At 36.8% G+C, this 25,645-nt stretch overlaps 1 protein-coding gene across 5 annotated transcripts in view; it reads right to left on the reverse strand.

Moving 5' to 3' along the window:
• Positions 1 to 25,645, reverse strand: part of TBCK (TBC1 domain containing kinase) — a 196,148-nt gene that overhangs the window by 141,762 nt on the left and 28,741 nt on the right. For all 5 annotated transcript variants that reach the window (XM_046656525.1, XM_046656526.1, XM_046656521.1 and 2 more), the window contains 2 exons: positions 7,508 to 7,622; positions 5,945 to 6,018 (listed from right to left, as the gene is read on the reverse strand). In XM_046656525.1, coding sequence (XP_046512481.1) covers positions 5,945 to 6,018; positions 7,508 to 7,570 — 137 coding nt within the window. In that variant the 5' untranslated portion in view covers positions 7,571 to 7,622. The remainder of the gene's footprint in view (positions 1 to 5,944; positions 6,019 to 7,507; positions 7,623 to 25,645) is intronic.

Raw genomic sequence — 25,645 nt, forward strand, 5'->3', positions numbered from 1 at the left:
AAATCTCTACATACACACTGGTTTGCATCTTGGCTCCCTATTTTGTTCCACTGGTAAATTCGCCTAATGCCTTACCATTATACAATGTTAGGTCTGTAATGTTACATAAATAATTACTGATAACTGCTAAGACAAGCCCCTTCAAAACACAGACTGCTTTAATTTCTCTTCAGGAGTGTCTGGGCATTTTCAGACGTCTGTTCCATAAATACAGTTTAGAACTATCCTGTCAAGTTCTCTCTCTCTCACGTTCACAAACACATACACAGTTGGAATTTTTATTGAAATTAGCTCAAAGGCAAAGGCTGAGGAGAAGTAGCATTTTTCTGATATCGACTCTAACAATCTATGAACATGATATCTATATTATTTAGGTCTTTCATAACGTCTATCACAAGAGATTTATATTTTCCACAGAGGTGCTGAACATACTTGATTAGAGTCTTTTGAGGTATTTCATATTTTTTTGCTGATGTGTAAATCATTTCTTTGTATTAATTTTGTATACAGCAACCTTGCTAAATCCTAGTCATTTACGGATTTGAGCTGTCTTTGTAGATCTTCAGATCAGTCACATGTAACTGATTTGTTTGCACTGACACTTGTGTTCCCTCCTTTCCATGCTTCCAGCTTTCAGTGCTTTTGCTGCCTTGTGTGCTGACTGATAACTCTGTCCAATATCAAAGAAAAGTGATGATAGCTCACATCTTTGTCTTGATCCTAATATTTTAAAAAACACTTTTAACCTTTCACTATTATAATTTCTTTGTGAAAAATTTTTATCAGTATTAATCATGAATAAATTTTTGAATACCTCAATTGTATCTATTACAAAGAGAGGAAATGATTTTCCTCACATTAACTTTCTAATGTTTAACCAACCCTAACCCTAAAATTCCTGGGATTTTTGTTTCTAGTAATTTCACCAAAAAAAATGATAATTTTATCTCCTTTCCAATTTTTATACATATGTGATTTTTTTTCCTTGTCCAATGGTATTCACTGGGATCAGCAATACATTGCCAAATGACAGGGGTGTTAATAAATATTTTGTTTTGAACCTGCTAACTTTTGTTTTCATTATCTTAAGGAAGTAGTCACACAGTCCTTTTGCATTAAATTTTTTTTTTTGAGGAAGATTGTCTCTGAGCTAACATCTGTGCCAACCTTCCCTCATTTTGTACGTGGGACGCCACCACAGCACGGCTTGATGAGCAGTGTGTAGGTCCACGCCTGGGATCTGAACCCACAAACCCCAGGCCACCAAAGCAGAGCACATGAATTTAACTGCTATCTCACTGCGCTGGCCCCCCCTTTTTTTTAAAGGTATGGTTTTTGGTGAGGAAGATTGTCCCTGAGCTAACATTTGTGCCAATCTTCCTCTTTTTTGTTTTTCCTCCTCAAAGCCCCCCAGTATGTAGTTGTATATTCTAGTTGTAGGTCTTTCTGGTTGTGCTATGTGGGATGCCACCTCAGCATGGGTTGAGGAGCAGTGCCATGTCTGTGCCCAGGATCCTAACTGGTGAACCCTGGGCTCCTGAAGTGGAGCAGGCGAACTTAACGACTAGGCCACAGCACTGGCCCCCCAGATATGCTCAGTATATTTCTGTTAAAAAAGAAAAAAGAGTATTTCCTGACAAAAATGCCAGTTAAGGGACCGGCCCCATGGTGTAGTGGTTAGGTCTGGCACACTCGGCTTCAGCAGCCTGGCTTTGCCAGTTTGGATCCTGGGTGTAGACCTATACCACTCATCAAGCCATGCTGTGGTGGTGTCCCACATACAAAACAGAGGAAGACTGGCACAGATGTTAGCTCATGGCTAATCTTCCTCAAGCAAAAAAAAGAGGAGGACTGGCAAGAGATGTTAGCTCAGAGTGAATCTTCCTCACCAAAAAGAGAGAGGGAAAAAAAAAAAAGAAATGCCAGTTAGGCTTGCCTAACATTGCTTCCTGGCTTTTTGGCTAAGATCAAGCATAGGACAGCCTTATAGACAAGTTAAAAAGCAGAGGGTACGTGAGTACCAGACTTATTGACGATGACTAAATTTGAATCTTACTGCCTAGAAACAAAAATAGCTTTAGAAGAGAAATGAAAAGTGAGTGGGATTCTGTCCTGCTTATTGCCTATGTGCATGCCTGTTCTTCATTTGTCGTGAGATTTGGTCATGAGCACACCTAACCAGAATTTTCAATCCAATGACATTAGATTCTTGTGCCACCCTGCAATAATGACTGCCATCAAAATGCATGTAAGTGTATGTAATGTCTATGTCTGGTGGTCCAGTGGGTAGAATTCAGCACTCTCACCCCTGCTCCTCAGGTTTGTTTCCCAGTCAGGGAACCATATAACCCATCTGTCGGCTGTCATACTGTGGTGGCTGTGGGTTGCTGGGACACTGAAAGCTGTGCCACCAGGATTTCAAGTACCAGCAGAGTCACACATGGTGGACAGGTTTCAGCGGAGCTTCCTGACTAGAGAGAGTAGGAAGAAGGACCTGGCCATCCACTTCCAAACAAACTGGCCATGAAACCCTATGAGTAGCAGTGGAGCATTGTCTGAAACAGCGCCGGAAGGCACGAGAATGACCCAGGAAGACTCCACTCTGCTAGGAGTCGGAATCAATTCGACAGCACTAACAACAAACATCTATGTAATATATGTGATGCAGGCACTCAAGTACTACTTCCATTTCTCTTCCTGTGTTTTTCTGTAGCCACCTAATCATACCAGGATTGCCACTACTTACTACTTACATGTAAAATACAAGTCAATTAAGTCAGAGAATATAACTTAACTTCAAATGGGTAAATTAGGTTTTTAATTGCTTTTTGTTTTAATATAATGATGACAGTGATATTAACAATTTGCTCCTGTGTTGCTCTCATACATAAATTTGTACTGTGTCATTTTACCTAAGGTGATCATCCTGCTCTTCCAAACGAATGTGTGAAATCTCTGGAGACAACTGAAGTCTAATGGAAAAAGCACTGGACTTGACAGTATAACATCTGCTTTCTAATTTCAGTCCTAGCACATATTCTATATAGGACTTGGGTTCCTTAATCTGTAAAATAGGAATAATAATGCCTATCTCACAAAACTGTTATGAATATTAGTGAATATAGAAAGATGTTTTATCAAAATGGAAAATACGACACAAATGCAATGTTGTATTTTTATCATCAGCACCACAATATATCTAGAAGGTGAACTGTTCATTTTTAATCTGATTTCCAGCACATCTAACCCCAGAATAATAGTATGGGTAATTAAAAGTCAAGCAATACTATAGGTAAATTGTTCTTCCTAAAACTTCTGACTGGTGATCTCCAGAAGCACAGAGGTGAGCCTTGCTCTAAAAATTCTCATTTCCCTTCTAATCTAAGACTGATTGAATTAATTCATAAAAATAATAAGCTCTAGGATTGTTTTTTAATGTAGATTATCTCCTTTCAACAAGTGTCTCTTCTTTAGCAAAGCATTTTAATAAAGAAAATTACCAGAACTCTGTAGTGAATGTGACTGGTGAGGTAAATGTAAGCGGCTTTCATCATCTGTTTCATGATTTAACAAGGTATTAAGCTACTGGCCAGCTGAAATGAACGTCCAATTTCTAACTCTTGACACTATTTTGAAACAGATGTTAACATTTTACTTTGTTATTCCTTAATATTTGTCTTTTAAATCAACTGCAAGCTTCTTCCGGTGTAAATATTTTCTTTCATGCCTTAGCTGTTTGATCACTTTATTTTTCCTGGCTAACGTTTCACATTTTGCTCTTTGATACTGTCTGGTCAGACCCTTACGGTCTAAGACTTCAAAGTATGCCACACCAAATTACACACAAGACCACTTCTAGACGAGTATTTTAAATTCAAACATAATTCTTCAAAATGCTTGATGTCCTTGAAGAAAAATCACTTCCTTTCTTCTTTTCATCGATAAAACCTAAAGCACCTTTAAGTAAAAGGTAAAAAAATTCATTTCTGTTTGTATTATGTTTTTGGAGTTCTGCCTCACACAAACTGATTTAGACAAAATGAGGAAGCAGCAGAAATCACATTTACTACAGCTCCTTAAAAGCTACTTCAAAAGGCAATTGCCACATATGACAAAGATATTAGAGCTTTACCATGAACTCATTTTTTTTACATTCAAAAGGGTTTTTCTTTTTAAAAAATAAAGTGTAGGCTCTCTTTACAAAATATTGTTTTCGTGCTTGTGAAACAACTGTTTGTTGTCTATGACCACAAGTTTTGGTATGCAAAATTACAAGACTGTGAATTTATGTACCTTAATAAGTAGGCCGTCAAAACGGAAAATGTTCGGGGCTGACCCAGTGGCACAGCGGTTAAGTTCGCATGTTCCGCTTCCCCGCAGCCCGGGGTTTGCAGGTTTGGATCCCGGGTGCCGAGATGGCACTGCTTGGCACGCCATGCTGTGGTAGGCATCCCACATATAAAGTAGAGGAAGATGAGCACAGATATTACCTCAGGGCCAGTCTTCCTCAGCAAAAAGAGGAGGACTGACAGCAGTTAGCTCAGGGTTAATCTTCCTCAAAAAAAAAACCCCACAAAAACGGAAAATGTTCCCATTAAGCAGTTTAGTGAGCTTCTTGAGAACAGGAACCTATCTTATCATTCTTGTATATCCAGCAGCCAGAAGATAAGGTGCTCAAGAAATATTTTCTTAATAAATAAAGGAAGAAGTGACTCAATTTAAGATTACCAGCTATGGCCTAACTAGCAAAAATTTTAGGTAAGAAACCTACAGTCTAACTTATAAAGCTAAAAGAGTAATTTATGAATGAGACTTTTTTAAGTTTTTAAGCAATGTTCACCTGCAGAAACACACTCCGTGACTCCAAACCATAATTCCCAGTCATGGAGTGACAGAATGATTCCAGAGAGTCCAAAGAGCCACACACAAATGGATACTAGTAAAACAATCACATGGCAACTGAAAAACAGGACTAAGGTCTCTGGATTAGGTAATAGTATTGTGCCCATTTTAATTTCCTGATTTTGATAACTGTTCTGTGGTTATATAAGAAAATTCCTTATTTTAGGAAATACAAACTTAAGCATTTATGGGTAAAGGCCATTATATGCACTAATTACTCTGAAATGATTAAAAAATATTTATATACACATATATATAAGAGAAAAGAAAAAAGCAAATATAGTGAAATGTTAACATTTGGGGAATATGAGTGAAGGCTATAAAGGAATTCTTTGTACTATTTTGTAATTTCTGTGTTTCTAAAATAACGTCAAAATGAAACTCTCAAGCAATAAAAGAATTATAGTATTAAAATGTTTAAAAAGTAACCACAACAAATATAACACAAAAATCTATAGCAAAAGCACACAATTGAGTTCAAGATAAACTTTCATTCCTTTCCTAGAGGCCAACAGCAATCTGGATTTCACATCAGAAGTGATCAAACAAACGTCTCCAAACTTAAACACAGACTTTCAGGTGGAGAACCTACACATCACCTCTGACACTCACAGTGACTTCACTTGAGTCTTACCATACAATTATAGCTTAGAGAAGAGGGAATTAACCTTAGAAACAATAGAACATAATATGAGAGTGATCTTTCTCAGTCTTTTGAGGAACACACATTATCACTAAATGAGAATCCGGTCAGCCTTCTTGCCTTAAATTTACCTAATTCCGAATGAAATAGAATTAATGGGTAAGCATTACAAGGTCAAGAAGGTCAGTAATCTATTAGCTTCTTGGCCAACTCAATGAAAGATCAATATCAAGGATCTTTTGGGTGCTGGGAAAATCTCACTGTCTACTCTTTTATTAATAAAGAAAAGCCAGTTTTGTATCAAAAAGTACTATCAGTAATAATTAACAAAATATGCACTATATCAAAGATTACAAAGTTTAGGACAGAACTCAGGAAAAAAAGAAAACATATTCTTACCCAATTGGGAAATCAACATCATCACCATGAGCTGTCATATGATAAAGTCCAAATTTAGCCAATTTAACATGTCCCTACAATAGTAAAGGTAAAAAAAAAATCACTATGAATTATTTTAATATTATTGGCAGGAACAGATTATCATTATATATTCTATAAATAAGGAAATCATCATATAGTCAAATACATTAAGAAAAACATTGTATTTTATCATAATTTTATTAAAAACTATTTGCCAATGTTTGAAGTCTACTTTCTATCATTACAAATATATACATGTATATGCATACATATATGTACATATATACACACACATATATTTTTATGTATCAATGACAAATAACATTTAAAAAGTTTTTGCTGTTTATATCTTCCAAGCTTTGTGACAAAGCCAAAAAAGCAAAAATATTCTTATTTGTCTTGAACCCCTGCTTGAAATATTTTGTGGTAATTTTCACAAAAGAATTTTTTTGGGGGGGTTGCAAGTCCATTCATAATATTATAACTTAACCCTGACATGGGAGTTCTTAACTTGAAAAGATGAGTTCACAGATCATCAAGATATTACCGAATCTGCTAGATTTCCAACAAGCTTTATATTGTTTGAGAATGACCATAGTATCACAAAAGTGAGATTCTTAATAAACTGCAAATATAAATTTTATAGATCTCTTAAGTTTTTCTCCTTTTAGATGTTTAAGACTTTAAAAAATGAAGTCAATTTTAAAGTTGGCTCGTTTTATCTCAAGAACTTTATTTCCCAGCATTACAAAATGTTTATATTTTAAAACAATTCAGATTAGATAGTCCACTGTTATAACTATCAAATTAATGAGCACCATTTTGTCATTTGTGATTTTTAATACCATAGTGTAACAGTAGTGAAAGTTTGGAAGACAATCAGAGAAGAAAATAATAATCCTACTAATACAGAAAATAATTCTCCTCCCAAAATTCCCTCAAAACTATTTTATATGCCTATGAAAGAGAATGAAATCATGATTAGTCCTGAAAATATACCATCTTGCTACCCATAATTCTCTTAGAGGGTTGACTAGCTGCTGCTTAGTCTCCCATAAGATTTCCATGTAGGGAAGCAGCACTCCAATAAAAAGGTATAAAAACTGACAAATAAAGAAGGCAAGTGGGGAATAGGGAAGGAGAAGAACCAAGAGGAGAAAATACAATGCAGCTGTTCTATGAGAAAAATATTCAATAGAAATAGAGAAGTTTTCTTAAGATGAAAACAAACTCAGAGAAGGGTGGAGTGGGAAGCTACCATGCATATCTTTTAGAAAATGAGTGAAAGGAAAAACAAAATATCAAGTTAGAAAATGAGTCTTAGGAAAAAAAGCAATGCATGTAAAAGACATGGATTTATATAATTTAAAGGTACTTCTTTTTTTCTAACAACCACATCACTTTCATATAGTCTTTTCATTATAAATATTCTTAAAACATATTTTTATTCTACAGTCCCTCTGATTAACTGAGTGGGCCTGACTTCAGTAGCTTCCAACCTCAAATAACAAACACATATTGAATAAACTATCTGACGATTACCTTTAGGTCCAAAAGGATATTATGAGGAGACAGTGCCCGGTGCACTATACCATGTTTGTTCATATACTGCAAGCCCTGAAGTACCTCAAACGCTATACACAAAACCTTTGAATAGCTACAAAGAAAACAAAAAGTCACAGATCAACAGATCAGTTACAAAGCAGATACAGAACCTGTTTTAAGGAATAAAATGAGGTTTAGTGATAAAATTCAAAGAGTTATATTTTCATTGTTACTCCTTGATTCAGAGAAAACAGAATCTATACATTTTCTAAAATATTCACTTGTGCATATTTTGGATTTTCTAATTACAGGAGCATTAATCTGACAAAGATCCTACAATTCCCTAAAGGCTATTCCAATGGCAGAATTTATTCTTCCAGGAAGGAAGTTTAATTTTGTTGGTGTCCAATTGACCTTCTGCAGGTTTGACTTTGCCAAATTATTAGGAAAGTTTCAGATATATGGCAGAACTAAGTCAACGTAAACCACCTCTCCTGCTCAAGGCAAAATACCTAAGTACCTGACAAACAACTATAATATATTTTATGGAGATAGACACGAGCCCAATTTCCATATAAATCCACAAAGCAACCTCCAGCAATTTATGATTTATCAAACATCTCTCGTGAATACTCACCCCATTCTCTCTAAGCCATCTTCCACAGGGATGCCCAGCTTCTTCTTTCTCTCCCTCCCTTCCTCTCCCTCTCCTCCATTTTTTTTTTTTTTTTTACCAAACATCATTCATGTACGAAGTTAGGAATAATATACAGAAAAGTAGGTAAGCCCAATTCAAATCCAATCCTCAAAATCACCAATATTAACATTTTGGAACAGATTTCTTTTCTACTCATTTTTTGATATTTTAAATTAGAGTTTTAAAACTTAAATTACTATCTGCAGGTAACCACTACAAGTAATTTTTAAAAGAGATATAAATAAGCTAACAGTGGCGATAAAATGGAATTCTAAAAAATTAGTCAAACCCAAAGCAAGCAGAGTAAAAGGAAAAAAGAACAAAGAACAAATGGAACAATTAGAAAACAACTAAAAGATTTTAATTTGGATATATTAACCATTATATTAAATTTAAATGGTCTAAACTCACCAATTAAAAGATAAGGATTGTCAGATTGGATAAGAATTAAGACTCAATTATATTCAAGCTACAAGAAACCCACATTAAATAAAATTGTAAGTTAAAAGGATGGAATAACAGATCACTGATTGTCATGGGCTGGAGTTGGGGGGATGGGTTGACTACAAAGGAGTATGAGGAAATTCTGCGTGACAGAACCGTTCTATTCTTCATTTTGATAATAGTTACATGACTGCGTTTGTCAAACTGATTGAACTGTACACTAAAAATGGTAAATTCTAAGGTACGTAAATTATACCCCAACAAACCTGATGTTAAAAAAAAAGTAGGCTGAATAAAATTTTACAAAAAGAATAGTTGCGTATGACTCCCAATTAAAAATTCTAAATTAAACCATAAAAAAGAACCAAGGATGAAAAGCTAAAATCCTTCTCTCCTCTCATCCTGGTCTGACTTTCCAGAGGTAACCACCCTTAGCAGTTTGTCTTCGATTCTTCTGGTGGCTAGACTTTTCTTTAATATAATTAACTCTTCACTACGCAAGATGATGTAATTAACATGCTTTTGCGACTTTTCTATCTTCCTTTCCCACCTCCTGATTTTTATCAGTTACATTATTTTTATATTATCACATTTTATAAGTGAGATAAAAGAAATCTGCATTCCTTCCTTGAAAGCTACACAAGTCAACCATACATAGTATGGCATAGAGTGATTAAGAGCTAAGGAGGAAACGTGGGGAAGAAGAGAATGTGGGGGAGCAGGTTACTACTAGACGTAGAATGTGGTCAAGGACCACTGAGGTGACATTTGTGCAGAAATCTAAGGAAGTGAAAAAGACACGCAGCTCTCTGGGAAATGTGTGATTCAGGCAGAGGGCAGAGTAAGTTCAAAAAAGTGCAGTGAAGCCACTGTGCATGCAGTAGAGAAAGCAAGGGTAAGAAGGTAGGAGACGAGGGAGTCAGAGGTCGCAGGGAGCCAGGGCACAGCAGGCCACTTAGGCCACTGTACAGCCTTTGGCTTTGACTCTGAGACAAACAGGAGGTGACTGGCACACTGCTGGACTATGATTAGCACATAGTCGCTGTGGAACTAAGCAGGGAAGGAAACATACACCTAAGCCACTCAACCCCTAGCTCTCAAGAGAAAATGTCTGCCATCAGGATTTAATGGACACTATAATGTTATAATTATACACTATTCACCAAGGTTATCATCACTACTGTCATTTTTTATACCTCAGATTATTCTTTTTGTGTTTTTTTATGTAGCTAGAATATAGCCATGAGGAAGTTTTTCACAAGGGTGGCATGAATGGGACATTTTACAGCATGGCATGTCTTAAAAAGTCCTATTCTTGCCCTTGGATGTGGGAAGAATTTCTCCACTGTCTTCACGTGTTCTAAAGGCAGTCTGACTCTAATTTTGCTGTAGATATTCTGTCATTCCTCTTCGGAAGCTTTCAGGATTCTTATGTACTTTATCTTTAGACTTACAACATTTTAGCCCAATGTGTCTAGAGTGTGGGCATTTGCACATTTGTGCTAGTAAGCATTAGGTGTGCCTTTTAATCTGAAGTTTCCCGAGTTCCATCAACAGAGAAACATTAACAGGAAAGTAGATTTGTCATGTCCGATGATTTTCTCCCTCCACTGTATCTTCGGTTGGAACTTTTAGCAGGCTGATGAAAACTGAATCTATTCTTTACACCAACTTTCTGCTTTACTTGCTAGGAGCATGGCCTTCAGCTCTAGTCATCAGGTTATTTAATTTCCAGGAACTCTCTTCTTTTCTCTGGCTGTTCCTTCTTAATAAAACCGCCGTTTGGTTATGGATACATTACTCTTTTCAGTCTCTTTAAGGATATTTATTAGAATTCTTTTAATTTAGGAAACAAAGTGTGTTATCTTCATTTCCTCTGGAGTAAGTGTTTTTTTTTTTCTCCCTTGGCTCTCTCTCTCAAACAATTTTTTTCCACAAATGTCTGGTAACCCTGGTTGTCAGCCATATTTTAAAATAAAGCAACAAATTGATATTCTCCATGAAGTGTGTAAAAAAGAAACAATAAAAGTTATTATTTATAAAGAATGCTTAAAGTGAACTGTAAACTATTCCCCTTTATTAAATAGTGTCTCCCATTTTAAAGTGCCACAATAGCCAGTCTTAAGCAAATAGGGAAGGTGTGAAACAAGATCAATTTGGAATTAACAGAGTTTTCATAAAAATCTTCAAAATCTAAATCAATTATGTAAAGGAAAGATTCCAAACTTTAAAACAACTACAATTACATCAATAAATATGTGGGCATGAAAGAATGCAAACCCCTCCCCTCTGAAAAACAGAGGAAAACTTTCCTGGAGATTGATTAACTAATAAAACATAACCACCTAGTTTTCTGAGCTCACCTGGCTCTGAGTCAGCTTTAAAGTAGTAATCTCTCTGGGCCTTGTTCTCTTCCTCTCTTTCTCTAACACACACACACTTCAAAAATCTTAAAAGCTGATGTCATACTCAGTTGTGACACTAGAGGACCTCAGTTGCACACTACTTCAATATAGATGTCTTTCTCATGAAACTCAAACTAAACCTTTAAAGTGATTTTTCCATTAAACCAGTTCTGAAACAGCTGAACACAAAGATTGCATGTTCTACTTTCTCGACTTGCTTTTGCTAGCTGATTGTAAGACATAATTGGAAAATACTTGCATATCAAAAAGCATATTCACGCTATTATCAAACCAATGAGCATACACACTGAAATAATTTTTAAAAATCCAAACATATACAGCTGAAGCTCATGACATACTTTTCTTAGCTATTACCTGAGACTACATATGAATTAGCTAATGGACTGAGTACTCTTCAGTTTAAATTACACAGAAAATCGATTTACTTTTCTGTTCTTTTGTACTCTTAGATTTTAATTAGATTAATAAAAGATTAGATTAATAAAAAATGTTTTTAACTTAGATCATGAAATCTTTTTAAAAATTATTTTGAAGTAGCTAATGAAATTATAATGCAACTACAAGGTAAAAAAATCCTAAATCCAGTAGCAGTTAGTATGTTACAGTTTGACTGAAAACGGAAGGAGAGTTAAGAGAATGGGATTCATACAATTGAAAAAAAAAAAAGATGTCAGGCAGGGGACAACAGAACTTTACCCTACACAACCCCCAAGTCAGACTCTTGTTCGTAGAGAAATCCATTACTAATCTGGAAAATGTAAATTAAACTTCAAGTCAGAAAATATGCTCTTCCTTCTGAAATTTTCAGTTACTATTGTTACTCTTAGAGATCGGAGGGCACATTTACTTTGCTACCATTATCCCTGACACCCTAAAGTTCAACGCGTGTAAGCATCCTAGGTGATTACAAACACACAGATACGACTAAAAGGCAGTTTTCAAAATAAAATGATTAATAATTTCTAATAAAGCAAGATACTTTCATTTATACTCAAATGCACCAATTAAGTGGCTATTAGTTGCTTGGTACTGTGTTTTTAGGTCCCTGTGTTTCCAGGCTCCATGGATACCACGAGGAAGAATTGATTTCTACAGTGAAGAACCCTATGGTATAGTTGGAAAGACAGATTTATAAACTGACAATTTTAATACAGTTGAATTCCACAGAATTTCAATATAATTATAACTCAATAATTAAGATAGCAGATGAGAATTAATCATCCTTTTCCTCTGTCTTAAGAGGAAAACATGAAAACTTATTTACTATATTCATGACAACAAAATGGACCTACGAAAATCATAAATCTTGGGAAAGATTAAAAACTAAAAAAGAAAAAATATCACTACCATCACCACTGCAAGCAAGAATAACTATCGATAGTTTCTAGACATGAGTCAACTTGTTCATATTTGGATTCTGAACATGGTTTAATGAATTTTAAATCTATTAGGTTATTATTATCAGGTTACAAGAATATTTTATTTATCACTTTCCAGATGTATTACAAAGGAAATTTACACTGTATGCCTCTGACTCAATCATCCCTAAATTATCTGTACCTGTTTAGCTTAGTTGGCTAAAACATACTGAGACCATGATCATGAGTTTAATGTCTATAGGGATTGGTTGGCTTCATATGTCCATACCCGCAGATTTTCATCTAACTCCAGCGAATATCCCCAAATACAGGTGGTTTGTCACAATGAGACACTGTTCAACCTCTATTTACTTAAAACATCTTGATTTTCAATGACAATCTCCTATACTTCTTTGTTCCTCATGCCTGAGGACCTGCTCTTTAATCTCATCAAGACCTTGAGACTCCTGTTCTTTAAGCCTCTTCTATTATCTCAACCAGCCCCTTTTTGACAGCCTTCTTTATTCTAGATCTATTCTTTCAAAATTTTTTTTGCCAGTGTCCTTACTGGCTTCTCATCCAATGGCTCTACCCCTGGTGGAACTGCATTTCTCTGTATTCTGACAGTATGTAGGAGCAGGACTTATTAATTCTATGGTAATAATTTCTTACGGGTTTGTCTCTCTCAGTGTCCTTTGAGGCAGGTACTAGCTTATTCAACTTGGAATCCCTATGCCTATCACAGTGCCTATAAGGTAGGTGTCCAATAAATATGTATCAAATAATATGTGTTCAATAAATGCATACAATGACATCACATGATGATATAAGAGGGTGCAGATAACAAAGTTAAATTCTTCACTAACAAAATAACAGCTCAGAAAAGTATATCATACTAGCAACGGATCAACAGAGTTAACTTCATTAATAAGAGAGGTATAATCCTTCAGTAAGTCAAGAAAATATAAATTGCCCAAGTTCACACAATGGCTGTCCAAGACCAGTACTCATTTAATGAAAAGACACCTCTCCTAGTCTTTTGTTTACTGAAAGAAGAATGAACCATGGTGGAACAGGTAACAAGATAATCTCGTTAATATCTAGATAAAACTGAATTAGACTAAGTTAAGAAAGATTCCTATGATCAATTTTTCTAGCTTGAAAATACCAATAAACACTTTTTAGTATCTGGTATTTGAATTGGGTTCACATTAAATCTGCGTATTATCTAGGCGAGACTCAACATCTTTATGAATGTGAGTTATTCTATCAAAGGAAAAGGGAAGTATTTCCTTTTGTTCAAGTCCACTTTAGTGTCTTTCAGGAGTTTTTATTATTTTTTAAACAGTTTTATTGAGGTATAATTGATATAGAAAAAACTGCACATATTTAACGTACACAATTTGAAGAGTGTGGATATATGCATACACCCGTGAAATCATTACCACAATCAAGGCAACAGACATACCCATCATCTCCAAAAGTTTCCTTGTTGCTCTCTCTGTGTGTGTGGTAAGAATAATAAATATGCAAAAATATATTTTAAAATACCAGGGAAAAAAAGCATTGAGGAGGACTAATTCTGTCAGATTTAAAACATACCATAAAGATTCTCTTTTACAACGCAAATGTCCATTGACAGATAGATAAAGAAAATGTGATATAGACATACAATAGAACATTACTCATCTTTAAAAAAAAGAAAGAAAATGTGATGTAGACATACAATAGAACATTATTCTGCCATTTGCGACAATATGGATGAACCTGGAGGACGTTATGCAAAGTGAAATAGCGGACACAGAAGGACAAACAGCATGATTCCCCTTACATGAGGTGTCTAAAAAAATCAAACTTATAGAAGCAGAGAGTAGAACAGTGCTTACCACAGGCAGAGAAGAGAAGAAAATGAGAGCTGTTTAAGTGGCATAAAGTTTCAATTATACAAGACATAAGTTCTAGAGATCTGCTGTAGAACATAGTGCCTATAGCTAAAAATATTGTATTACGCACTTAAAAATTTGTTAAGAGGGTAGCTCTCCTCTTAAGTGATCTTATGACACACAAAAACAAAAAGGACACAAGGAAACTTTTGGAGGTGATGGATATGTCTATTAACCTTGATTGTGGTGATGGTTTCATGGCTGTATGTGTATGTCCAAACTCATCAAATGTATACATTAAATAAGTGAAGTTTTCTTATGTATCAATTATACCTCAATAAAGACGTTAAACAATAAAATAAGGAGAAATTCCTATCAGCCTCAAACCATCAGTTCTTTTCTGAACTTGCAATGTTTCCAAGAGATGTTATTCAGATTGCAAGAAACAGAGGCCAAGAAAGAGAATGAGGGGTCAGGGTTACTGAAATAGATTTGGAAGTCATTCAGGCACGGGTGGTAACTAAAACCACACATGCCATTTGTTCAGATCCATAATCCAGGATATTTCTAAGGGCCACTCCACAAGCCAAAATACTGTCATACTCATACTGTCAGCAAACCGAGGGAGGAAACACACTTGCGGATTCTATAAATTCAAGATGTTCATTCACCTTATAAAAGCTGATCACTCTCACAGTCATTTTCCTTTTGGTCTAAAACTTTGCTTACTTGGTGTCAGCTCAAGGTAAAACGTTAAGGGAGAGGAAACACAGACGAAATATAGTTAGCTACTGTGTGATTTAAGAAATGGAGAGGAAAAATAAAATACCAATCAGTATTGTTCAGATAACCATACAACTGGATAAACCTATGTTATCTTTAACCTAACCTCCTGTAACTTCAAGGCAAAAAGAGCTCAACTAGTGTATAACTTTTAATGACTTATAACTTTTAATGGCTTATAATCTCAGAATTTGGAGAAGAGCCATTTTCAGTGATGAGCTAATATGTGAGGCTCTTAATTTGCCACTCACCACTTATTAAATTTTGACATTTAAAAAAAATATGGAAATATTTGACAGAGCAATTTTTTCTAAAGGAAAAAACCAAGAAGGCTTTTTGTTTTTTTTTTTTGGAGGAAGATTAGCCCTCAGCTAACTACTGCCAGTCCTCCTCTTTTTGCTAAGGAAGCCTGGCTCTGAGCTAACATCCGTGCCCATCTTCCTCTAGTTTATACGTGGGACGCCTACCACAGCATGGCTGCCAAGCAGTGCCATGTCCGCACCCGGGATCCGAACCAGCGAACCCCGGGCCGCCGAGAAGCGGAACGTGCGAACTTAACCGCTGCGCCACCGGGCCGGCCCCACCAAGAAGGCTTTTGGAACTGAGAAGGAAAATAACTCATTTCTCTGCTGGGCACATGTTCTGGCCTGAAAGGACGCCCATGCACACTAAACTAAGAATTTTTTTGCCTCAGATTCAGAGGTTTTGAAATGGAAGCTATTTCGATTAACTGCTTACCAAAAATTATTTTGTAATAGGTCTAAAAAAAATCAGTCCAACTGTCCCTAAGTTGTGAGACTGTGCATATTTTACAATTCAGTTCTCACTCCAAAAAAACGAAGGTGGAATGCTCTAAGTCTGCAATGTGACTAATTCACAATGGGATACAATAAACTGGGAAATTAATTTTCCAACCTGAATACTAGATAACTTTCCTTTCTCAGCAGACAATTAATTTGATAAGATCAAAATACACATGGAAAGCATAGTCTAGTGGTTTGAGGTTCAGACACAAAGCCAGGAGATTCTGTCACTGATTTGCTATGCTTGGAAAATGTTCCAACTTTGTCCTGCCTCAGTTTGCAAATTTATAACATGGGAAACATAACACCAAGAGGGCCAAATGGAGTTCAATGAGCTATCGGCCCTGCATAGAATCCTGATCATTTTAAAAGTAAAACAAAACAAGCAAAAAGTCCAAGTCTCCCTCAAAAAAAGACGAGGGTCTTTATAATAAACTATTTAATACCATTTTGTTACTCTGAGTGTATATATATCCTGTAAGTTAACATAGATTGTAACTGGGCTCTCCAACTATTTCCATGACACAATCAAATCACTAGAACACTTTTCTAATTTTTCTGTGAGAATAAAATCACCTTTTGACGAGGAGGATTAGAGGACCCCGGGGTAAGCTGGGTGTTTATGCCCCATCAATGTTCTCTTCTTCCAAGCAGCTTTCTAAACTGGCACAGACACTCCAAAAACATTTCTTTCACCATAGTTATTGATACCAGCAGTGCAAAGGCACTGGGTAGTAAGTCCCACTCCTCATGTCCTGCAGCACTGGGGACAACATAAGTCTGTAATCTTCTCTAAGACAGACCCTATGATAGCTCATATTTGATTGGGTCTGTACCCTAGCTCTTTCCAAAGTTTGTTTTTTTTTTTGAGGAAGATTAGCCCTGAGCTAACATCTGCTGCCAATCCTCCTCTCTTTGCTGAGGAAGACTGGCCATGAGCCCACATCCATGCCCATCTTTGTCTACTTTATATGTGGAAGACTGTCACAGCATGGCTTGACAAGTGGTGCCATGTTAGCACGTGGGATCTGAACCGGCAAACCCTGGGCTGCTGAAGCTTAACCGCTGTGCCATTGGGCCAGCCCCCAAAGTTTTTAAATTATACTTAAGTTTATTTACCTATTACTGTGTGAACAAAGAAGGAAAATTTCTAAATACTTTCTATTACAGTTCAGAATTTTGATTTGAGACCAATTCATATTTTTTAAGTGGACCAACACTTTACATTTTTTAGGCAATCTGTCACCCTATTCCCAACCCATCACAACAAACAGTGAATGCGAGAGGGCCTGCACTGGTGCACTTGTTTAGGACAGTGTCTGCAAGACAGCACAGCACAAAGAAAAGTCGGTCAAGCTGAAATGTTCAGTTCAATGATGTGTGGTCTGTCCTAAGCAAATTATAAGAAACATGAATTACGAAAATTCTTTATCCCTAGTTTCTATTCTACTAATCAGAAGTTGAGGTGATACAGTGACCATATTTTGATCAAAGAATCCAAAAATACTCAAATTTTATTCTTAACTACTTCTATTGACCTTGTAAGGTTCCTATGATGCATCCATAGAGAAGGCAGAACAAGGCAAGATAATCCTTTAGTAGCTGGGGCTTTGTCCCCAAATCTAATGTAGAACTCTAAGGAGATTTGTTTACCTAACACAGTTCTGTTTTCTTAAGCCAGATCACCTGAACGAGTCAGTTCTATCTATTTCTCCTGACTTTCACCTAGAATCACAAGTCTTAATACTATGATGCAAAGAAGGTTAGACTCATTTCAGCAAGCTAGGGAAGAGAGAGTAAGGAAAAGCGCTTACCCATAGAATCCCATAATGACCCCAGAATAAAGTTTAAAAAATGAAGGACTGTTATCTTTTACCAAGTCGCAGAAAAGTACTATATTAATGAATAATAACAATAGTTGACGTAACCTAAATGGTAGCCCTCCCAGAAATATGTCTATATCCTAATCCTTGGAACTTGTGAATGTTACCTTATTTGGAAAAAGGGTCTTTGCATAAGAGGAGATTATCATGGATTATCCAGGTAGACACAAAATCCAATGTCGAGTGTCCTCATGAGAGAGAGAGACACAGAGGAGAAGAAGATGTGAAGAGGAAGTAGAGATTGGAGCAATGTGGCCATAAGCCAAGGAAGCCAAGGAATACTGACAGCCACCAGAAGCTGGAACAAGCAAGGAAGGATTCTTCCCAGGAGTCTCCAGTGGGAATGGGTCCTGCCAACAGATTGATTTCTGACTTCTGGTGTCCAGAACTGTGAGAGAATAAATTTCTGTTGTTTTAAACCACTCAATTTGTGGTAATTTGTTACAGCAGCCATAGGAAACTAATATAGTTGGTTATAAAGATGCATGTGACATCAGGTGGCTTGTTTTTCTCCATCATGACATGACTATAACAGAGCAATTCCTCTTTCCTATTTTTTCTTTAAATGATCTTTATTTAGACATAACTTACGTACAATAAAATACATTCACTTTAAATGTACCATTAGAAGAGTTTTGACAATGTAAACACCACTATAAGCACTGCCACAATCAAGAAATGGAACATTCCCATGATCTTAGAAAGATTCTCTTTTTCCACCTGACTTATTTCATTTAGCATTACCCCCAAGGTCCATCCATGTTGTCACAAATGGTAAAATTTCATCTTTTTTATGGTAAACAAAAAAACACACAAATACAGACAACAGATTGGTGGTTACTAGAGGAGAAGGCAGATGGGGAAAGGCAAAAGGGGTAAAAGGGCACATGTGTATTGTGATGGATGGAAACTATACTCTTGGTGGTGAACACGATGTAGTCTATACAGAAGTCAAAATACAATGATGTATACATGAAATTTATATGTTATAAACCAATGTGACCTCAATAAAAAATTAAAAATAAAGTGAATAAAAGGTTCTCTTGTTCCCCTTCCTAGCCAATCCCCATAGCGTACCTCTGGCTCCAAGCAACAACTGATCTGCTCTCTATCACTATGGATTAAATTTGTCTTTTCAAGAGTTTCAAGTAAATGGAATGATACACCATTCTTTTGTGTCTAGCTTCTTTTACTCAGTATGATGTTCTTCAGATTCATCCATGTTGCTGCCAGCATTCCCAGTTCATTTCTTCTTATTGCTGAGCAGTATTTCACTGAATGGATATACCATGATCTGTTCACCCACTCATCTGTTGAAAGATATTTTGTCCTTCAGACTTTTGCTTTTTTGTGAGGAGGATTGGCCCTGAGCAAACATCTGTTGCCAATCTTCTTCTTTTTGCTTGAGGAAGACTGGCCCTGAGCTAACATCTGTGCCAATCCTCCTCTATTTTCTATGTGGGATGCTGCCACAGCATGGCTTGATGAGCGGCGTGTAGGTCCATGCCTGGGATCCAAACCTGAGAACCCCGGGCTGCCGAAGCAGAACGAGTGAACCTAACCACTATGCCACTGGACCAGCCCTCCTTTAGACTTTTAATAGCTAAGCACAGTACAGTATTTGACCAGGAAAGCCATGCACATATTTAAAATAAAATTTCAGAAGGAAATAAAGAACAATATAAAGTCCCAGGTTTTGAGGAGTTTCATATTCTTAAAACTGTCATTATGTGAGAACAAATGAAAATCTGTGGGCATAAAGTAATAAAGAAGAACATTTAAACATGAAAGTTAGGATCTGGCTTTTGTCTAAGACGTATGGGGCAGACTTGAGAACATCCAGTCTTTATCATGATGATTTTGAAGCACTTAATCTGCATTTGACACTGAGGTAAATGCTGTAAAAAAGACAGACATGACTGCTTTTTTATGGCCTATCACCTAAGACAGACAATACCAACAAGTGACAAAGCGTCTAGCTAGTGGGTAAACCAACACAGGAGCAGAGAAAGTCCAGTTAGACACGAAGAACACACTGAGGTCAGATGCCTTGACCAGACTGCCTGTAGAAGAGAACTCAAGTTTTCACTGGTTCAGATGCTAGAGCAGAGAAAATCAGACTCTCTCTTTAGGAAATCTGCAAGGAACTCAAAAGTAGGGTATCAGTCATTCTTCATATGACACTACCTTTTCATCTGAAGTCACTGTCTGAAATAGCAACCTATATTCAAAACTTGTCACCTTAAACCACAGTGCCCCACTCCTGCCCTCCAAAACTGTTTTATAAAGAAAAATAGGGAGAGTACTCTCCTTGCTCTCTAACGGATGCTTTTACTACCGATCTCTCCAAGCTCATCTCCTCCACGTCTGCTCCCACGAACCCTCTGCCTCTGCTTTCTTCATCTGCTTGTGTATCAAAGCCTTCTTGCACATGCTATTTTCTCTGCCCTTCTATCTGGTCCACTTGGATGATACCTATTCATTCTTTAAGAGTGAACACAAGCATTATTTCCTTAGTAAAACTTTTCTGACTTCTCCTGGCTGTGAAGTACTCTGTCTACCAAGATAACTTGCATAGACCTCTTGAACATACTTATTAAAAAATGCTATAGTGTAGGGGCTGGCCCCGTGGCCGAGTGGTTAAGTTCGCGCGCTCTGCTGCAGGCGGCCCAGTGTTTCGTTGGTTCGAATCCTGGGCGCGGACATGGCACTGCTCATCAGACCACGCTGAGGCAGCGTCCCACATACCACAACTATAAGAACCCACAACGAAGAATATACAACTATGTACCGGGGGGCTTTGGGGAGAAAAAGGAAATAATAAAATCTTTAAAAAAAAAAAAAAATGCTATAGTGTAATTGCTTGTTATAACTCTGTCTACTCACTAGCCAGCAATCTCTCTAAAGGTTGGGATTTTATATTTTTACCTTCAGACTCACTAGCACCTAGCCCAGTGTCTGAAACATAAATGTGCTTAATGAAGAAGTATGGAATGATCCTTGAGCAGATAAATCATAATTTAAGTCATAACTGGTCATCATAAAAATGCTATACCTGTTCCACAGGCAATGCTTACTGATAATAATATCCAATAATCATTTAAGTAGATATAATAACACTATTCCCACTGCTGCTCCTATTAGGAAACACTTAGATAACCCATACTATATCAAGTGCTGTTATAGATAGTTCATTGATTCTCCCCACCATCCTAGAAGGTGAGAAAACTAAAGCACAGAGGGGTTAAGGAACTTACTCAAGTGAGTAAATGGTAGAGTTGAGATTTACACACAGCAGGTTGGTCTCAGAGCCCATGTCCTTTACCACTACACTATACTGCCTCTCAGGGCTTAATAGCATGGATGGGAAACCAAAAGAGAGGGTCTGAGCTCCAGCTATACTATGTGACAGGCAGTGGTGAAGAAACTGCTCTAAGCCTCAGTTACCAAACCTCTAAAATGCCATAGCCATTTACTGCTTCCCTCCCTGACATTAACACCCACTTCTTCCTATGATAACTTACAATTTTCATTTGCGGTTCCATCTCTCTCCTATACTTCTCAGTTCATATGTTCTGCCTTGAGGAGTGGAAATGTGACTCAGGCCTTTGTCAATCACCTTCCCCGGGCCACAGCAATTGTTTTTAAACTGGTCTTACTGAAAATTTCAGGACTTCCACAGCAACCCACAAAAATGGCTTGCTCCTTTCCAGAAGACTGAGAGGATATGAAGTCAGAGTTGTTAGGACCATTGTGCCATTATTAGGGGGAATCTGGAACTCTTTGATCAGGGAAATTACTTCACTTCGTAGATTGCTCACAGGAGCCTAAGTTTCCTTACACATCAAATAGTAGTAAACTACATCATAGAGCTCCTGTAAGAGAGAAATAAGATAATCATTGTAGAGTGCTTACACACGTCCAGCACAAAGTGACTGCACACAACTTTGGCAATTACGTTGTTAGCATTATCGTTATTTTTGTTTAGTCCTTCTCCTTTGAGGTCCTGAATAATTTAGGATAAAGAAATCATTTCTATTTAGGCTTTGCATTTGCACAGACTTGGAATAGGTGTCTAAGAAGGCGAAGATGGAACAAGAACTCACGAGCCCCATAATCCTCTTTTGTGGTACGTATAGTTTGGATTTCTTCACTCCAACTATTTTATGGGAGGATCCACTCTCTGTAAGTATCTCAACAGATTTTGGTCAAAAGGAAACCAGTTTTGCCTTTTTCTTTGTCTGGCAAAGAGAAGGGACTGGGTTCTCCGGTTGTAGTTCGATAAAGATGCCAGTAAAGAAAGAAATCCCCACAAAGCCAGCAAGATAGTAATTAATGATAGGGCTCATTGAACTTGGAAAATTTAAAGCAGCTCATTCTCTCGAAAGACTGTGCTTTTGAACAGCATCTATCACAAAGGCAGACTCTGGAATACTGTTGCTCAAAGAAAGCAAGTGAGAAGAGGCCTATCAGAGGCCAGTTCACAGTTCACGCTACACTGTGGTCAAGGCTCCTAACATCAGAACACATGTTCTGTAAACTTTAGATCATTCACTAACTAGGGCCAATAACCTTAAACATATCTGTGAAAAGCTCGTAGCAAAGTAAATAGAACACAGCATTTAATAAATACTGCATCCCTTCCTATCCCTTGTTTATGAATGATATGATTGTTTTAAATTTAAAAGCGCCCCACTTACAGAATGTCCCAAAACTCTTGAAATTGCTGCTAATGTCATTAACTTATTTAACTCTTTATATATCGTTCCCTCAGTAAATACCAAATGTGTAGTACATCCTATTAAAAAATGTTGAGAGAGCTCATTTAAATAGAGCGCTCCTAAAAAAAATCTGTCAATTAATTATAGACAGTTTTTCAAGGCTAACATTTAACAAGAGGAAAAGAAAAGTTACCATTTCACTGACCATTGGTCTTGATTAGTTTCTATTAAAGTCAGTCAGTTTCCGTTAATAAATCTTTTGGTAGAATTGTTGACAAGTCATTTGCTTTTGACACCATAGACAATAATCACGTATGTGCCAAGCTATACAACACAAATATTATTTCAAGGCTTTTTAATATTCCCCAAAAAGCCTTTAAGGATATATTATCATAAGACTAAGAATAAGCAAAAACAGATCTCTCCGCCAGGGCAAATATCTCTTTCGCAAGGAAAAGACACAGAGCAGGGACAGTCGTCCCCATCTCAGGCTGAACAGCTCTTCAGGTGAATCAGAGGTGTGCCTCCTGACGCTGCAGAGAGGGCCTGCTACATACTGATGATGTGACCTTCCACCCGGAAATAGCTTCAAGAAATTTTGGCCAATTAGCATTGGAAAGAACTTCTAACCTTTAATTATGCCAAAACTAAAACAGTTTTGGAGAGCGCAGTGACCTCCAGACAAATAATTTTAGAGGACGCCTTTAGACAAGTAAACTTACTTAGGTATCTGGGGGATAGCTTTGCTATTCTGACAAGTTCAGTGAGCAGACTTGCTCAAATTTTAAAATTTTATGGGGGACACATTTGGCTTATTGTATGACAGAGGAGGATATCTGACAACTTCCACTCTCGATTCTGTTTTCAAACAAAGATAATTTCTCCCATGTTTTATTTTGCTGTCCACTGGGGCTCAAAGCAAGTACTTGTTCAAGCAATAGGTCAGATCCAACCTTGCTCTCTGAGAAAAGTTCTGACCCTGCCAGCAATTATGGCTACAGCCCACAGCCATGCAGACATAGGATCATCCTCTGCTCAGTCAAAAATATCTGTCTTTCATTAAAACGTTAAAGCAGTATTTATCATCCTTGACAACACTGGCAATATAGGTTTTCCAACTATCTCATCCCAGATGACCACTAGAGAGAAAGTGTAAAGTCACCTTTTCTGTAGCACAAGTCTCCAACTTGGTGATCTTCAGCACCTTCTTAGTTAAAACAGTTTCACACCTAAGTTCTAGGGACTACAATCTGGTGAGTCAGTTCTAGGCCTTAATATTATTTAAAGACTATATTATATGATCAATTTCTACCCCAATGGATCACCCAATCTTCCAGGAGGAAAACTGAATCTAATACACTTAAGAAATCAGTTAGATGTTAAGCAGTTTGGGTGATTTACCAATAAATGAGCAAAATATTCTAACATCTTACTGCTGATATTTTTATATTGGTCTTGTTTCCTGTGACCTTGCTAAACTCACTTATTAATTCAGAGTTCTTTTGTGGATTCCTCACAATTTTCTACATAAACAACCATATCATCACTGAACAGAAATACATTTACAACTCTTCCTCCTCCTCCCTCTCCCTCCTCTTCTCATTCTCTTCTTCTCCTCCTCCTTCTTATAATCTTTATGCCTTATATTTCTTTTTCTTCACCTACTTTATGCCTGCATTTATATATACAATATGCCTATGATGCTTGCATTTTTATATACTAGCAGCCAACAACTGGAAAATAAAACACAATTTTATCTACAACCATATTAAAGCATAAGATACTTAGGAACAAATTTAATAAAAGAGCAAGAATTCTACATTGTAAACCATAAAATATTGCTGAGAGAAATTAAAATAATACTTAAAAATTTGGAGAGAGGGGCCAGCCCCGTGGCCGAGTTCATGCGCTCCACTTTGGCGGCCTGGGGTTTTGCCAGTTCGGATCGTGGACATGGGCGTGGACATGGCACTGCTCATCAGGCCATGCTGAGGTGGCGTCCCACACAGCACAACCAGAGGCACTCACAGCTAGAAGATACAACTATGTACTGGGGGTCTTTGGGAAGAAGAAAAAGAAAAAAAAAACTTGGAGAGAAACAACATGCTCACTTAATGGAAGACTCAAAATTGTTAAGATGTCAGTTGGCAAATTTGTCCACAGATGTAATGCAATCTCAATCAGAATACTAACAGACATTTGTAGAAACTGTGAAGCTTATTATAAAATTTATGTGGAAATGCAAAAATGAGGATAGTTAAAGCAACCTTGAAACAAAATAACAAAGATGGAAAACTTATATTTCCTAACTTCAAGATTTGCTATAAAGCTAGAGTAATTAAGACAGTATGTCACTGGCATAAGGAGAGAAAAATAGATAAATGAAACAAAACAGAAAGTCAGAAAGAGACCTATACTTAAATGGCCATTTAATAGTCAATAAAAGCACCAAAGCAATCCAACGGGTGAAGGAAAGTCTTTTAAACAAACAGAGCTGGAACAACTGGAAATCCACATGGCAGAAACTGACCTTGAATACCACATACAAATATTAAATTGAGAGAGATCAAAGCCAACATAAAGTAGAAAACTGTAATGCTTCTAGAAAGAAAACACATGAGAATATCTTCATGACTTGGGAGGAGGCAAAGGTTTCTCAAAAAGGACACAAAAAGCAATAACCATGAAAGACAAAATTTAATACCTTACACTTAATCGTAAACAATAATTTTGGCTCAACAAGACACAGATTAAAAAAATGAACAGGCAAGCCAGACTGGGAGAAAACATTTGGAAAAAAATGAAGCAAAGGATATTTAAGGAGAATATAGAATAGAGAATATGTAAAGAATGTCTAAAAATCAATAATAAAAAGAACACTCACTTAAAAATGGGAACAAAAAACTGAACAGATACGTATGTCACGATAAGAATGCCCAATAAGTACATGAAAAGTGCTTAACGTCAGTGGTCACCAAGGAAATGCAAATTCCATCTACAACGTCATCCCACTTTCAACTCACTACAACGACTAAAAGTAACAGAAGGAAAACGACAACCGCTGGCGAGGATACAGGGAAGCTAGAGCTTGCAGACACTGTCAGTGGGATTCAGAGGAGCTAGAGCTCGCAGACACT

The sequence above is a fragment of the Equus quagga genome, chromosome 3 (genome assembly GCF_021613505.1).
Source record: "Equus quagga isolate Etosha38 chromosome 3, UCLA_HA_Equagga_1.0, whole genome shotgun sequence".
Lineage (NCBI taxonomy): Eukaryota > Metazoa > Chordata > Mammalia > Perissodactyla > Equidae > Equus > Equus quagga.